At 40.5% G+C, this 15,275-nt stretch overlaps 1 protein-coding gene across 5 annotated transcripts in view; it reads left to right on the top strand.

Moving 5' to 3' along the window:
* Nucleotides 1-5,158: 5,158 nt before the first annotated feature.
* Tnpo (transportin 1) overlaps nucleotides 5,159-15,275 on the top strand; it is a 563,147-nt gene continuing 553,030 nt past the window's right edge. For 4 of the 5 annotated variants that reach the window (XM_090372882.1, XM_090372884.1, XM_090372886.1 and 1 more), the window contains exons 1-2: nucleotides 5,159-5,273; nucleotides 5,446-5,589. In XM_090372882.1, the coding sequence (XP_090229008.1) occupies nucleotides 5,473-5,589 (117 nt within the window). In that variant the 5' untranslated portion in view covers nucleotides 5,159-5,273; nucleotides 5,446-5,472. Of the gene's footprint in view, nucleotides 5,274-5,300; nucleotides 5,590-15,275 lie in introns of those variants that run through there. The other variant, XM_090372883.1, reaches the window with a different exon arrangement.

The following is a 15,275-nucleotide window of genomic DNA, read 5'->3' on the forward strand; positions in this document are numbered from 1 at the left end:
GTGAGTATACCAGTTCACTGGGAAGGCCAGAGATTTAAAAGTGTGTGGATCATGTGAATGCGTTATGTTATGTACCATTGTTCCTCTGGCCATTTAGCCACTGGGCCCCAGCTGAGGCCCAACGTTGCCCGCACTTCGCCCCAACGTTGCCCACACTGCTCCACGTGGAGGCAGACCAGATAACCACTAGTTTAAATTTTCGCTCCGGCAGTTCCTGCCACCTAGTTTCCTGAGATTTCAGTGGCTAGGACCTAAAAAAAAAAAAAAAATTGTATGGGGATATTGCGCTAGATTTGGAAAAGCCAAAATGGTTCTCAAACAGCGTAATTTAGATACGGTTATTTTTAGCGTGTTGGGCTTTCGCATGCATACAGATAGAGTTGCGTAAGGAGAATGAAGATTGGGGGGGATAAAGACAGAAGAATGAGGTCAATAGGGAAGACGACCCCAGATAGAATCAGTGGGGCTTGCCCTTGCCCCACCAGAGGGAAGAGTGGGGTAAGTGAGGAGAGGAGACAGAAAAGCCGTCATTTCCACCCCGCTGGGGTGAGGGAGAAGAAAGGGCCGATCAAGGGAGCCGGCTCAGATCGCCAGCAGGGCGTGTATGCAGCAACACTGTGGCTTCGTCAGGTCCGCGACAGTATCCAGTCCAATAGTTGTTCAGTGGTGGGATAGGATCTTGTCCACTGCTGGTCCAATAATCAGGATGTCAGCGTGGGATGGTTTCACTAATGGGACCTAGATCTCATCCAGTAAAGGCCTAGTCATTGTTGTCAGAGTTCCAGTGTCGAGTCTATGGCGTAAAGTGTACAGTTCCAGTGTCGAGTCTACGGTGTAAAGTGTAAAGTGTACAGTTCCAGTGTCGAGTCTATGGTGTAAAGTGTAAAGTATACAGTTCCAGTGTCGAGTCTATGGTGTAAAGTGTACAGTTCCAGTGTCGAGTCTATGGTGTAAAGTGTAAAGTGTACAGTTCCAGTGTCGAGTCTATCGTGTTTAGTGTCAAACGGCACCAGGGGTCCCCCCCCCATCTCCGCGTCGAGTGTGCCTTTTGATAGTTGGTAGAGGAACCCGCAATATATCACCTCCAGGTCCAAAGGGAGGGTGCCAGCCAGCACCTGAAGGGCATGGGTGCTGACAATACGGCATGCCCTGGTAATGGTGAGGAGGATAAATCTTTGAACAGTTTCGAGCTTCTTTCTGTTTATTGCTATATTTGCTCTCGGATACCATATCCCTGCAGCGTATGTAATCGCCGGTAGAAATACTGCTTTGTAGAACAGCGAGAGAAAGTGCGGCGGTCGAGGCCCCAATCCCGACGCGTAACTCTGGCGACCAAGGCAGTATAGTTCCTTAACTTTGTCTGCAGGTGTTTCAAATGTGGGAGGAATGTAAGTCCTGGGTTCAGGATTATTCCTAGATATTTCAGTTCAGTAGCGAAACATATTGTTGTCTTGTTCATCTTGATTTGTGGACGTCTTCTGGGGGACCCTTTCAGTAAGAAGGAATTAGTCTTCATTAAAGAGATTTGAAGATTATGATATTTTTTTGCCCAGTATTGTAATATCAAGAGAGCCTGATTTGCAGAATTTTCTAGCTGGCTCTGCAGTCTGCAGACACGGCCAGGTCAGATCATCTGCATAGGCCTGGGAGATAACTTCATTCAGGCTAGTGTTGAGGATGTCATCAAGTACAACATTCCAAAGGAGCGGCCCCAGCACCGAGCCCTATGGACAGCCCCTGCAAACCTGGCATTCGACTCTGCAGTATGGTGCATTGACAATTATTTCAATGGAGGTAGCTTCTCTTGGTTTTCTAAAGGTTCCAGGGAAGACAGGCACGTCTTAGTCGGCTGAGGACTCTCGGCCACCAGAGTGAGTCGAACGCCCCAGCAATGTCTATGGCAATAATCAGGAAATATTTTCTATTGGAGTTTATGGCAGTTGTAAGGATATTCTGGAGTGCATCAACTGTAGAGCATCCTTGTTTGAAACCATCGGAGTGGTACAATGGTGGGGGGGGGGGAGATGAATCATTTCATGTCGATTTTTGTCAAGCCACGGATCCAAGTAGTTCCAAGGTGAAAACTGCCTGTAGTGCGCATAAAGAGGTTTCACTTCAAAGATTCGTTCACAAAGGAATCTTTGTTTCTGTCCATATCCTATTAGCTTTGGTGGCACAGATTTCAAGTGATATTTATTTGTGGTCACTTTAGCATGAGTAGAGGCATATGATGCAAGAAAGCAAGCGTATATAGTATTATTCAAAAACCACCGTTCCCATCTCACCCATCCATTTATTGCAAAAGTTTGCCTAGATCAGCCTTGAATTTATTAAACTTATCAATCTTTATAGACATTACATCTCTTAATACTACACTATACTATACTATATTGTACTATACTATACTACACTAAGCTAATATAGTAATATAGATTACTAAGCTAATATGTAATCTGCTATACTGTTTTACTTTACATTTGTACCTTAGCTAAGTTCGAGATATTAGCATTAGCATTGGCAAAGGCACATGACGCAAGAAAGCAAGCTTATATAGCATCAGCCAAAAAAAAACAAAAAACCTTATTTCACCGAGCCACTCACTCTAAATGTTTGTCTAGTTCTGCCTTGAATCTATTTAAATTATCAACTTCTACAACGACAGATGGAAGTTTGTTCCAGCAATCAACCACCCGCTGGCTAAAGGCAAACTTCCGTACATCCATCCTACAACCGTCCTTCCTCAATTTGAGTTTATGTCCTCTCAGGCGATTATTCTGAGCAAGAGGAAGAATCCCATCAGCATTGAGTATGCTAAAACTATTCAATGCTTTATACACCTGAATCAGATCACCTCGCAGGAGCCTATTGTCCAGAAACTGTAATCTGCAAAATTAAGCCATCGTAAGAGAAACCCTTTGTTCCATTCACTAACCTTGTTGCTCTTCTCTGTACTCGTTCCAACAGCTCTACATCCTTCTTAAAATGAGGTCTCCAGACCTGTATACAGTACTGAAGATGTGGCTTGACCATTGCCTTATACAAGGGGATGATCACCTCCTTATCCCTGCTAGAAAGATTCCTGTAAAGACACCATTAGCTACTCTTCCAGACCGTCTGCATTGCTCAGAAACTTCATATCTGCCTGCACAATTACCCCCAGGTCATTTTCACTCTCTACCACTGTCAGTGTAGTACCACGCAGTTGATATTTTACTCTGGGGTTACTGCCTTCCCATCTGCAGTACTTTTCATTTGTCAATGTTAAACTTCAGTTGCCACCGCTCAGCCCATATGCTCAACTTTTCCAGATCCTGTTGCAGAAGCATTAGTGTCATTAATTACCCTGCTGACATTCGTATGAACTGCAAACTTGGACATTAAGCCTGATATACCATCATCAATATCATTAATAAATATAGAAAACAACAATGGACCCAAAATTGTACCCTGGGGGAGGCCACTAATAACATTAGACCACGAAAAGCAGAGTCCATTGATTACCATTCTCTGTGTCCTTCCACTCAACCATCCCTTTATCCATAGCAGCAATTTGCCTCCAATGCCACACTGCTCCAATTTGTGCAGCAGTCTTAAATGTGCAACAGTATCAAAAGCCTTTCTAAGATCGAAATATACGATATGAAAATTATTCCTTGCATGCAGTTCCTTTGTAATTACATCATAGTATCAAATGAGATTGGTCAGACAAGTGTTCTCCTTAACCAATCCATGCTGTGTCCGAGCTATAACTGAAATCTTGTCTAGATTATAGTAATAATAATAGTAATCGTGGCATGTGGTGCAAGAAAGCAAGCGTATGTAGCATCAGCCAAAAAATAAAAAAAATTCACACAACCATTCCATATAAATGTTTGTCCAGTTGTTGCTTAAATTTGTTTAACCTATCAACTTCCACAACGGCAGATCGAAGTTTGTTTCAGCAATTAACCACTCGCTGGGGAAAGGCAAATTTTCTGCAATGCCTATTTAACCAGTGCCTCCATTAATTTCTTTGGAACAGAAGTTAAACTAGCAGGTCTGTAATTACTCTTGTCTCTCTTTGATCCTCCTTTGTGGTTTGGGGTCACATTTGCACTAATCTACAGTCCATGGGCACTTCCCCTGAGTCCAAGGAAGCTCTCATAATTATGGCTAAAGGTTTGTTTACTGCCTCCTTTAATATAACTGGATAAATCTCATCCACCCTAGGTGCCTTTCTTATGTTTATCTTCAACAATTTCTCCTCCACTTTTACTCTCAGTTATTACAAGATTATCCAGCTTACTGCTAGAGTTTAATACACCTCTGACATTCTCCTCCCTAAATAACTCCTCATGTGCGAAAGTAGATGCAAAATTCATTTAGTTTGTTAGCTATCTGAGTAGGATCATCAACAGTTGAACCATCGATATCAAGTGGACCAATCTAATTGAACTCCTAATGCATGTCAACAGTGAATAACATCAATAAAATCTCTTTTACAATGCCCTCGCGGTAGCATACTTTATATAATCACTGCTCTCCACACACCGGGTGGAAATGTTCTTAGTACTAAACCCATCAATGATGCGATTACTTTTCATGGGTCATTTTCACACAAGATGCTGAGTGATAGCCGGTGTTTGGTGAAGGTAGCTCGATTTTTCTCCCGGAAACTGGCTATTTCGTTTCAGCAAATCGACCGCAGAACAAATGCAATTTATAGAAATATTATATATGGCGCAATATTGCCTAAAGTTGGTTATTCGTGTAAAACGTCACAAATAACAACAAGAACTATAACAACAACAGTAGTCCACAGTACTAAAATTCTAGCTCTTCCTCCGAAGCTCTGCCTAGAACCGACTCACTGTTGGTACAGTCATTCTCTGTATCTACAATATACAATGACAAATCTTTTTATATGAAATGATAAATTAAAAGCTAAAATGGGGAGACTTCTAAGACGTTTTGTTATTTGTGTTAAATACTGTAATTCAATAACAGAACTTTCACTTTTGCATTTCATAGTCTACGGTACAACTCAGTGAAATAGATGGCGAATATTGCGATTAATTGAAATAATTGATCGATATGCGACGTTGCGCAAAGTCTAGTTTCGCATTCCGTTCAGTTATTAGCAAAATATTTTTTTAATCGTGATTTGAATGCAATAGTGACTATATCTATGAACGATATAAATAATTTGAATTTTCGTCTCACTAGTTTCAAAAAGTTTTATCTACTGCTGCTACCGTAACTCCACTGTTAGAGTACGCCGTATCTAGTCAAAGGTTGGTTTTGTAATAGTTATTAAATATATTTCTGTATATCATCAGATTTATGTTATCCAGGTGTAGTCCTTAAAAGACATTAAAAATGCTATCGCTAAAGTAATTCTAGCTCGTTCTTTAAATTAAGTTCTGATAAAAGTCTATGAAAAAGGTGATATAGATTTTATTTTAGTCCTAGTAGCCGGTGTAGCCTAACAAAATGCGAGAGAAGATGGCTTTGGCATGGCAGCCGCAAGAAGAAGGACTTTGTCAAATTTTAAAATTGTTGAAAGAGTCACAGTCGCCGGATACAGCAACTCAAAGAGCAGTTCAGCAAGTATCCTTTCATTTTGATTAATTGTATTGTAAACAATAGTGCTATATAAGGAAGTTCGATACCCTTAACTCACTGAAGCGTTACATATACAGTAGTATGTATTGAACAGCATTAATAACTAACCTTTGTATTTTGTAAACGATTCGATATAATCAGAATAGTGATTGCAGAGTACCCATCTCTTTTCTTCATTCTGTTATAAAATTGCATTTGATGCATAGTTCACCATTATGTCGATTCGTGGGAAGTGAAATCTGTATAATGTCAGCAGCACAGAAATTTAATTAATTTTATAGTTTATATCGTCGATTTCAAATTTTATTTTTTCTTTGTCACACTAAATTTTTTTATTATTCATTTGAGATGTTAAAAATAACTGGAATGCAAAGGTATACACACACACATGCATATTACAGGTAAGCACATAAAGGAGCATTCTTTGATAGAGCAATTGTTAGATGTGCAAAATTCAACAGGCAAAAATTGTTCATTAGTTTTGCAGCATCATGAGTTGACATTAAGGCTTGTTACACATGAATGACATGCTAATGTATAATTTTTTAAAAATAAAACTGTATGATAGTTAGGAACGCACACTAGACTGGATGAGAATTTGCATAGTGATCATATGATGTTGTATATGATGCTTTGATTTTAGTCTTGTGCATCTCTAGACATTGGATGATAAAAATGCCATGCAAATGTTAGAAGTCACTTGGCATTAGCCCTCACAGGTAGCACGATCCATATAAGCAATGCACTATCCTTCCTACACTGGCTAGAAAAGGCCTAGGTTCAAATCTCGCCAATGATACAAGGAACTTTAATTGGTGTTTTTCACAATGTGGCTGAGTTAGTCAATCTTGGGTTAGGGTTGCAGTGCTTTTGTTCCCAGACCCTTGTGTTTTTTGTCCAGTAAACAGACAAATTGACCACAGAACACATGCAATTTATAGACAGAGAGAGTGGTAATCAATGGACACTGCTCATCGTGGACTAATGTTATTAGTGGAGTCCCTCAGGTTTCAGTGTTGGGTCCATTATTGTTTTCTGTATTTATAAATGGTATTGATGATGGTATATCAAGCTTAATGTCCAAGTTTGCAGACTAAACGAAGGTTGGCAGGGTTGTCAAGGACAACCCTGTTGCAGGACTATGTTGCAGCAGCATAGTGTCAGCATAGTGACACTACTGACACTATATGCTGTTGCAACAGGATCTGGAAAGGTTGAGCAGATGGGCTGAGAGGTGGCAAATGAAGTTTAACATTGACAAATGTAAAGTATTGCATATGGGAAGCAGTAACCCCAGTGTTACGTATCAACTGTGTGGTACTACACTGACAGTGGTAGAGAATGAAAGGGACCTGGGGGTGGTTGTGCAGGCAGATATGAAGTTCTCTGAGAAGTGCAGACAGGCTGCAAGAGTAGCTCATGGTGTATTGTCAATGATATATAGGAATTTTTCTAGCAGGGATAAGGAGGTGATTATTCCCTTGTCCCCCCCCAGGGAAAGGTGAACTGGCCTGGTTAGGCTGTCTGCTTGACTAGGAACCCTTGTTCCCTACTGGCACGATGCATGATATAACTGTGCATGTGTACAGGTTATAAGGAGCAGAATTCAGTAGGCAAATAGTACATAAACCTAAGAACTGCAGAGTTAAATCAGACTTCAAATTTAGATGCAGAGATAATTTTACTAATTACTGTGTTTTAGTTTTTTAGAATAAGAAAAACCAGTATTTTTATTTATTTATTCTTGTTGTCTGAGTAATAATACTTATATTAATAAACCTACAGGTATGGGGACCCCTTAATCTTGGGCCTATTAGTTAATTCTGCACTGTGCACATCCAGTATTATGCTTGTTAAAATATATATATATACATACATACATACAAAGGTCAAGATAAGAAGAATGAAGATATGAGGAAAACTGTATTGAAAGTGAGATTAGCAGATGTTAATGGCATTGATATACGATACAGAAGAGGGATTACAAATATCGCTGGTAAGACTTAAGGAAAGTTGTGAAGAACATGGGATGGGAATAAATTTTGATAAGCTGATAAAGTTATGATGGAGGAAGCAGGTCTGGCCTTAGCATTCAGGTGGCCAGGTACAAGAATTAGTGTTGTACTGCACTCACAAAGACCAGTTCTGATAAAAAGAGGTGAACTGGAAATGCAGTAAACTTCTATTATAGCAATATTGAAGGCGCCAGCCGAAAAGAGTATTATAAGCCGGGAAATCCCCCCCCCCCCATTCTGCTTCACAGGATTGAACATGGAACCAGAAGGAAAGAATGCCAAAATAATTAAAATGGATAATAAGAGGATATAACAGTGACTAAATTCATATATCTTGACAGTCTGCTAAAAGTGATGGGAGTAGTAGCCAGGAAATTAGAATTGCAATGAGTAAGATAACATTTCAGAACTGGAAGCAGATATTAAGTTAAGAAAATGGCAGTTAAATGCTTTTTAATGAGCATCATGCTCTGTGGCTGGCCAGTTGGCAGTTCACAAACCATTTGCAGTCCTTCAACTGGTTTTGTCTACCTCATGAGAGTAAATTTCAGTTTACTAAACTATGTGTAACATTTTATCCTCTCTTTAAAAAAGGCAGTGAATCTCATTGAAAATGGTTCGCAAAGTGCTTACTAATTAGCATTAGTATTATTAGAGGCATACAATGCAAAAAAGCAAGCTTATGCAGCATCAGCCAAAAAAAAAAAAAAAAAACCGCTCCCATGTCACCCCTCCATTCGTTCCAGATACCTGTCCAGCTCAGCCTTAAATTTATTTAGGCTATCAATTTCCACAACAAAAGATGGAAGTCTGTTCCACCTATCACCTATTCACTGGATAAAGGCAAACTTCTGCACATCTATTTAGCTGCTTATTGAATATTTTTTACATCAAATTATTTTTTGTAAGTAGCTTATAGACCTAGTAAGGATCGTTAGTTTATTCTGAATTGAGACAGCGAGATTTGAAAGTTAATTAATACTTAAGTGTACATAGATTACCGTTCGTAACTTCCCGCCTTTGTCCTTGTCATACGATCGTTATATATATCGAACCTAGATAGCGTTAGTATAGTATAGGTTATAATATTTTCGGTGATCGGTAAAATCTATTAAACTTGTTGAATTTCGTTGGCATTTAAATTGTACTTTTAACTAAATACCTATACCGACTTAGATTACAAACGTAACATAATTAATTAATACATAACTGATACAGAAGTTATATAAAGGGAACTCGGAGATAATTAATACTTGACACTCAAAAATATATATCCCATTATAACTGTGTTGGGAGATAAGTTAGGGTTATAAACTGAAATTGAAATTTTATTTAAATTAAAAGAAATCATGACTCAGACCAGAGCAGCAAAACAAAAGGCTCAAGCTAATGGAAGTGATGTGGCTCAGAGGAGAACTGCGGGGGGGCAGTTGCCTTCTGAATCACAGCCTTCTAAAATGCACAGCTTGCATGATGTTTGTGGAGCATTCAGGTACGGGACATGATATTGCCATGGGGGATGTCTTTGTGTGTGCGCGATGCAAGGAGTGTATCGAAATCAGGCAACAACTCAGCATTCTAATGGGCCTATATGAGAGCTTGAAGGACAGGGTGGATGCCCTCGAAGGAACTAAATTGAGGGGCCCATCAAGCTCTCAGCTGCCCACATCAACGCCAGAGCTTGCACTTGGTCATCGCGCAACACAGCGGCAACCCCCAAGGCAGAATGCGCTGGTCCCAAAGGAACTAGTAGTTGTTGGTGACTCTATTGTCAGGGAAATGGGGAACATGCTTTGTAAAAAGGATAGATGGAACAGAACCAGGGTATGTCTGCCAGGGGCAAAGGTTGATGACGTTGTAGAGCAGATATCATCTTTTAAGAGAACAAAAGGTGATATAGTTGTACACATTGGCACTAATGATATCAAGAGTAGGAGACCGGCAGAATTGCTTAACAAGTACAGGTCACTGTTGAAAAAAAGCCGTGAAATAGGGTTGAATTTGAAAGTGTCTGCAATTCTGCCCAGACACGATAGGAGGGAGTATATGATGAGAGCCTTGTCGATCAATTCGGCCCTGGAAAGATTGTGCAAGGCTCAAGGGGTAGAATTTTTTTCAGCCTGGACTGTACTTGTTAACAGGAGAGATTGCTTCTACAGGGATGGGATACACTTAAATAGAAAGGGTGCAAGAATATTTGCTGATGCTATCGAGGCAGTGTTAGGTGGGTCGGAAAACTGCTAACTTGGGGGGAGACAAAGACGAATAGATTAACAATAGCCAGAGGTGAAAGAGATTCTTGCACTGCTTCTATTGGAATGAGCAGAAGCCTGAAAAACAAGATGAAGGATATTTCAGAGACTGCTGGGAGTCATTGAGGTACAAGTAAACACATGGGTTGTGTTAGGGTAGCTAAGAATAGAAATAGGTGCATCACCAATGCTGTACACCAATCGTGTACACCAATGCTAGGAGTTTAGTAAATAAACTTGATGAATTTGAGGTATTGCTCAAAACATCAAAGGAAGATATTGTTGGGATATCAGAGATGTGGTGTCACACAGATATAAGGAATGCAGAACTAGAATTTGGGGAGTACAAAGTCTACAGAAAGGATAGACTGGATAGGAAGGGAGGAGGGGTTATGCTATTAGTTAAGAAATACATAAAATCCAAGGAAGTGAAGCCAGTGGACATCGCTGGACAGTGCAGTGTCGAGTCAGTTTGGTGTGACATAAGCATTGGGAGATCAAAATTGAGAGTAGGAGTGTGCTATAGGCCTAATGACTCTGATGAGTACAATAAGAAACTGTACAGGGAAATAGAGTGGGCCAGTAAATCAGAGAGTCTTAGAATGGGAGATTTTAATTTCCCAGATATTGACTGGAATTTGGGGGCTGGTCACTCACACACTAGCAAGGCTTTTGTGGATTTATTGGATGATTGTTTTCTACATCAGCATGTTCGGGAGGCAACTAGAGGGAGGAATACTCTTGATTTGATTATCAGCAGTGATTCTTCATGCATTAAGAATCTGGAGATAAATGGACCACTAGGTGGCAGTGATCACAGTGTGCTGAAGTGGGATTTACTCAAAGAGGTAACTACCATAAGGGGTAAAGGGAAGAATTATTGCTTTCGTAAAGGCGACTACGATGGACTGAGACTGTATTTAAATTCTATACAGTGGGACCAACTGATGATGTTACCAACAGCAAATGCAAAATGGGAAGCATTCAAAGAACTTATCTTGGAAGCTACTAGGCTTTACATACCAACTAAGAAATATTGTTCAAGGTTTAGGCCTAAATGGATGTCAGATGAACTGATGAGGCATATGGCAGAGAAGAAACATGCATGGGATACATACAAATTAACACATGACACAGAAGCCTATGATAGATACAAGTTGATCTGTAACCAAGTTACAAAGGAGGTTAGGCAGGCAAAGGCAGATTACGAGAAATCTTTGGCAAGGGATGCAAAGAAAAACAGCAAAGAGTTCTTTACTTATGTAAACTCTAGAAGGAAGGGGATGAATCAGAGTGGTCCACTTGATATTGATGGGTCAACTGTTGATGATCCTGCTCAGGTAGATAACAAACTAAATGAATATTTTGCATCGACATTCACACATGAGGAGTTATTTAGCGAGGGGAAAGCCAGAGGTGTATTCAACCGGGGTGGATGGGATCTATCCAGTTATATTAAAGGAGGCAGCAGAGAAAGTAAGCAAACCCTTAACAATAATTATGAGAGCTTCCTTGGACTCAGAGGAGGTACCCACAGACTGGAGATGTGCAAATGTGACCCCCATTCACAAAGGAGGATCAAAGGCTGACACAAGTAATTATAGACCTGTGAGTTTAACTTCTGTTCCAGGAAAATTAATGGAGGCACTAGTTAAAGAAGCACTGCAGGATCATTTAGACAAGACTTCAGTTATAGTTCGGACACAGCATGGTTTTGTTAAGGGGAAGTCTTGCCTGACCAATTTGATTGGATAGTATGATGCAGTCACAAAGGAACTGGATGCAGGGAATAACTTTGATATTATATACTCTTGGATCTTAGAAAGGCTTTTGATACTGTTGCACATGGAAGACTGCTGCACAAATTGGAGCAGTGTGACATTGGAGGCAAATTGCTGCTGTGGATAAAGGGGTGGCTGAGGGGGAGAAGACAGAGAGAGTGGTAATCAATGGACACTGCTCGTCGTGAACTAATGATATTAGTGGAGTCCCTCAGGGCACAGTGTGGGATTATTATTGTTTTCTGTATTCATAAATGATATTGATGATTGTATATCAAGCTTAATGTCGAAGTTTGCAGACGATACAAAGGTAGGCAGGGTTGTCAAGGACACTACTGACACTATGCTGCTGCAACAGGATCTGGAAAGGTTGAGCAGATGGGCTGAGAGGTGGCAAATGAAGTTTAACATTGACAAATGTAAAGTACTACACATGGGAAACAGCAACCCCAGAGCAATGTATCAACTCTGTGGTACTACACTGACAGTGGTAGAGAATGAAAGGGACCTGAGGGTGGTTGTGCAGGCAGATATGAAGTTGTCTGAGCAGTGCAGACGGGCTGCAAGAGTAGCTCATGGTGTATTGTCAATGATATATAGGAATTTTTCTAGCAGGAATAAGGAGGTGATTATTCCCTTGTACAAGGCAATGGTCAGGCCACACCTAGAGTACTGTATACAGGTCTGGAGGCCTCATTTCAAGAAGGATGTAGAGCTGCTGGAACGAGTACAGAGAAGGGCAACAAGATTAGTGAATGGAACAAAGGGGTGATCTTACGAAGAAAGGCTTAAGTTTTGCAAATTACAGTGTCTGGAGACTAGGCACCAGCGAGGTGATCTGATAGAGGTGTATAAAGCCTTGGATGGTTTGAGCATGCTCAGTGCTGATGGGATTTTAGCATTAGCATTAGTAGAGGCATTTGATGCAAGAAAGCAAGCTTATGCAGCATCAGCGAAAAAAAAAAAAAAAAAAACCCACTTCCACTTCACCCCTCTGTTCGTTCAAAATACCTGTCCAGCTGAGCTTTAAACTTATTTAGGCTATCAACCTCCACCACAAGGGATTGAAGTCTGTTCCACCAACCAACCACCCACTGGCTAAAGGCAAATTTCCGCACGTCTATCCTACATTTGTCTTTCCTCAATTTGAATTTATGCCCTCTCAGGTGATTTTTCTGAGCTAGAGCAAGAATCCCATCAGCATTGAGCATGCTTAAACCATTCAAGGCTTTATACACCTCTATCAGATCACCTCGCTGGTGCCTAGTCTCCAGACACTGTAATTTGCAAAACTTAAGCCTTTCTTCGTAAGAGCACCCTTTGTTCCATTCACTAATCTTGTTGCACTTCTCTGTACTCGTTCCAGCAGCTCTACATCCTTCTTGAAATGAGGCCTCTAGACCTGTATACAGTACTCTAGGTGTGGCCTGACCATTTCCTTATACAATGGATTAATCACCTCCTTATCCCTGCTGGAAAAATTCCTCTATATCATTGACAATACTCCATGAGCTACTCTTGCAGCCCGTCTGCACTGCTCAGAGAACTTCATATCTGCCTGCACAACCACCCCCAAGTCCCTTTCATTCTCTACCACTGTCAGTGTAGTACCACAGAGTTGATACGTTGCTCTGGGGTTGCTGTTTCCCATGTGTAGTACTTTACATTTGTCAATGTTAAACTTCATTTGCCACCTCTCAGCCCATCTGCTCAACCTTTCCAGATCCTGTTGCAGCAGCATAGTTTCAGTAGTGTCCTTGACAACCCTGCCAACCTTTGTATCGTCTGCAAACTTGGACATTAAGCTTGATATACCATCATCAATATCATTTATAAATACAGAAAACAATAATGGATCCAACACTGAGCCCTGAGGGACTCCACTAATAACATTAGTCCATGAAGAGCAGTGTCCAATCATTACCGCTCTGTCTTCTCCCGCTCAACCATCCCTTTATCCATAGCAGTAATTTGCCTCCAATGCCATACTGCTTCAATTTGTGCTGCAGTCTTCCATTTGATATTGTGCAACAATATCGAAAGCTTTCCTGTAATCCAAGTATATGATATCAAAATTATTTTTTGCATCCAGTTTCTTTGTGACTACATCATAGTATCCAATCAAATTGGTTAGACAAGACTTCCCCTTAACAAAACCATGCTGTGTCCAAGCTGTAACTGAAGTCTTGTCTAGATGATCTTGCAATGCTTCTTTAACCAGTGCCTCCATTAATATCCCTGGAACAGAAGTTAAACTAACAGGTCTATAATTACTTGTGTTGCTCTTTTATCTTCCTTTGTGGAATGGGGTCACATATGCACATCTCCAGTCCATGGGCACCTCTGCTGAGTCTAAGGAAGGTCTCATAGTTATGGCTAAGGGTTTGCTTACTTCCTTTGCTGCCTCCTTTAATATAAGTGGATAAATTCCATCCACCCGAGGTGCCTTTCTTATGTTTATCTTCAACAATTTCTCTTCTACTTACTTTAGTCTCAGTTATTACAAGATCTTCTGGCTTACTGCCTGAGTTTAATACACCTCTGGCATTCCCCTGCCTGAATAATTCCTCTTGTGTGAATGTAGATGCAAAATATTGATTTAGTTTATTGCTTTTCGTATTTGTGTACCAAGCCAAAATAATGGCTAAATTTCTACAAGTGGAATTGTCGATTCTGATGAACAATGATGACATTAAAACCCTCCTACTAAAGCATATACCAACTTGCTTGTGCTTACAGAAGACATATTTGAAGGCAAATGAAAACCCTTACTTCCAGAATACTAATGTTGTACCCAAGGACAGAACTGGGGATGTACTCAGAAACAACCTAGTGTTTGTGCCTCCTGAGGCACAAACACTAGCCACGTGGTTAGGCACTTGTCACAGTGCCAAATTCATATCATATCTTAAAATGCATATACAGGGTGTCTCAAAAATACACTGCTTAACTTCAGGAATGAGTTCCTCATATGTAGACAATAAACATATTTTATATCAACACAGTTCCGGAAATGCTTCATTCCCGAGTTATTAACCCGAATGTCTTATCTCCCGCATGTTATTTCCTTCATCACAAGGTACTGACAGAATCTGGTGGTTTTCCATTCCGACCATGTACTTCCAAACAAACTCACAGGGCAGGCGTACCGAAACTTTCTGGAAAACAACATGCCTGATTTCTTGGATGCCATGCCACTGATCGTTCATCAACAACACACTTCATGCACGATGGTGCTCCTGCACATTTCAGCCACCTAGCCCGCAATTACCTGAATCGAAGGTTTCCTGGTCGGTGGATAGGTAGAGATGGACCAACTGCCTGGCCTCCACGCTCACTGATTTAAACCCACTAGATTTCTTCTTGTGGAGTCATTGGTGTATTTGACTCTGGTAGCTGATGTGGAAACTCTCCGAAATCGAATTGTGGCAGGTTGTGAGACAATATGAAACATGCCAAGAATTTGGCATCGTCTTCGCGAGTCCTGTATTCAGGATATGATGTGAGGCCTGTATTCAGGCAGAAGGTGGACATTTTGAACAATTACTATAAGCTGATATGAACAGTGTCATAGACAGACCTTCAAAATTTGGAAACCAAGCATTTCCGGAACTATGTTGATA

Source organism: Mastigoproctus giganteus, chromosome 4 (assembly GCF_048544385.1).
Source record: "Mastigoproctus giganteus isolate SK-2022 chromosome 4, ASM4854438v1, whole genome shotgun sequence".
Classification (NCBI taxonomy): Eukaryota; Metazoa; Arthropoda; class Arachnida; order Uropygi; family Thelyphonidae; genus Mastigoproctus; species Mastigoproctus giganteus.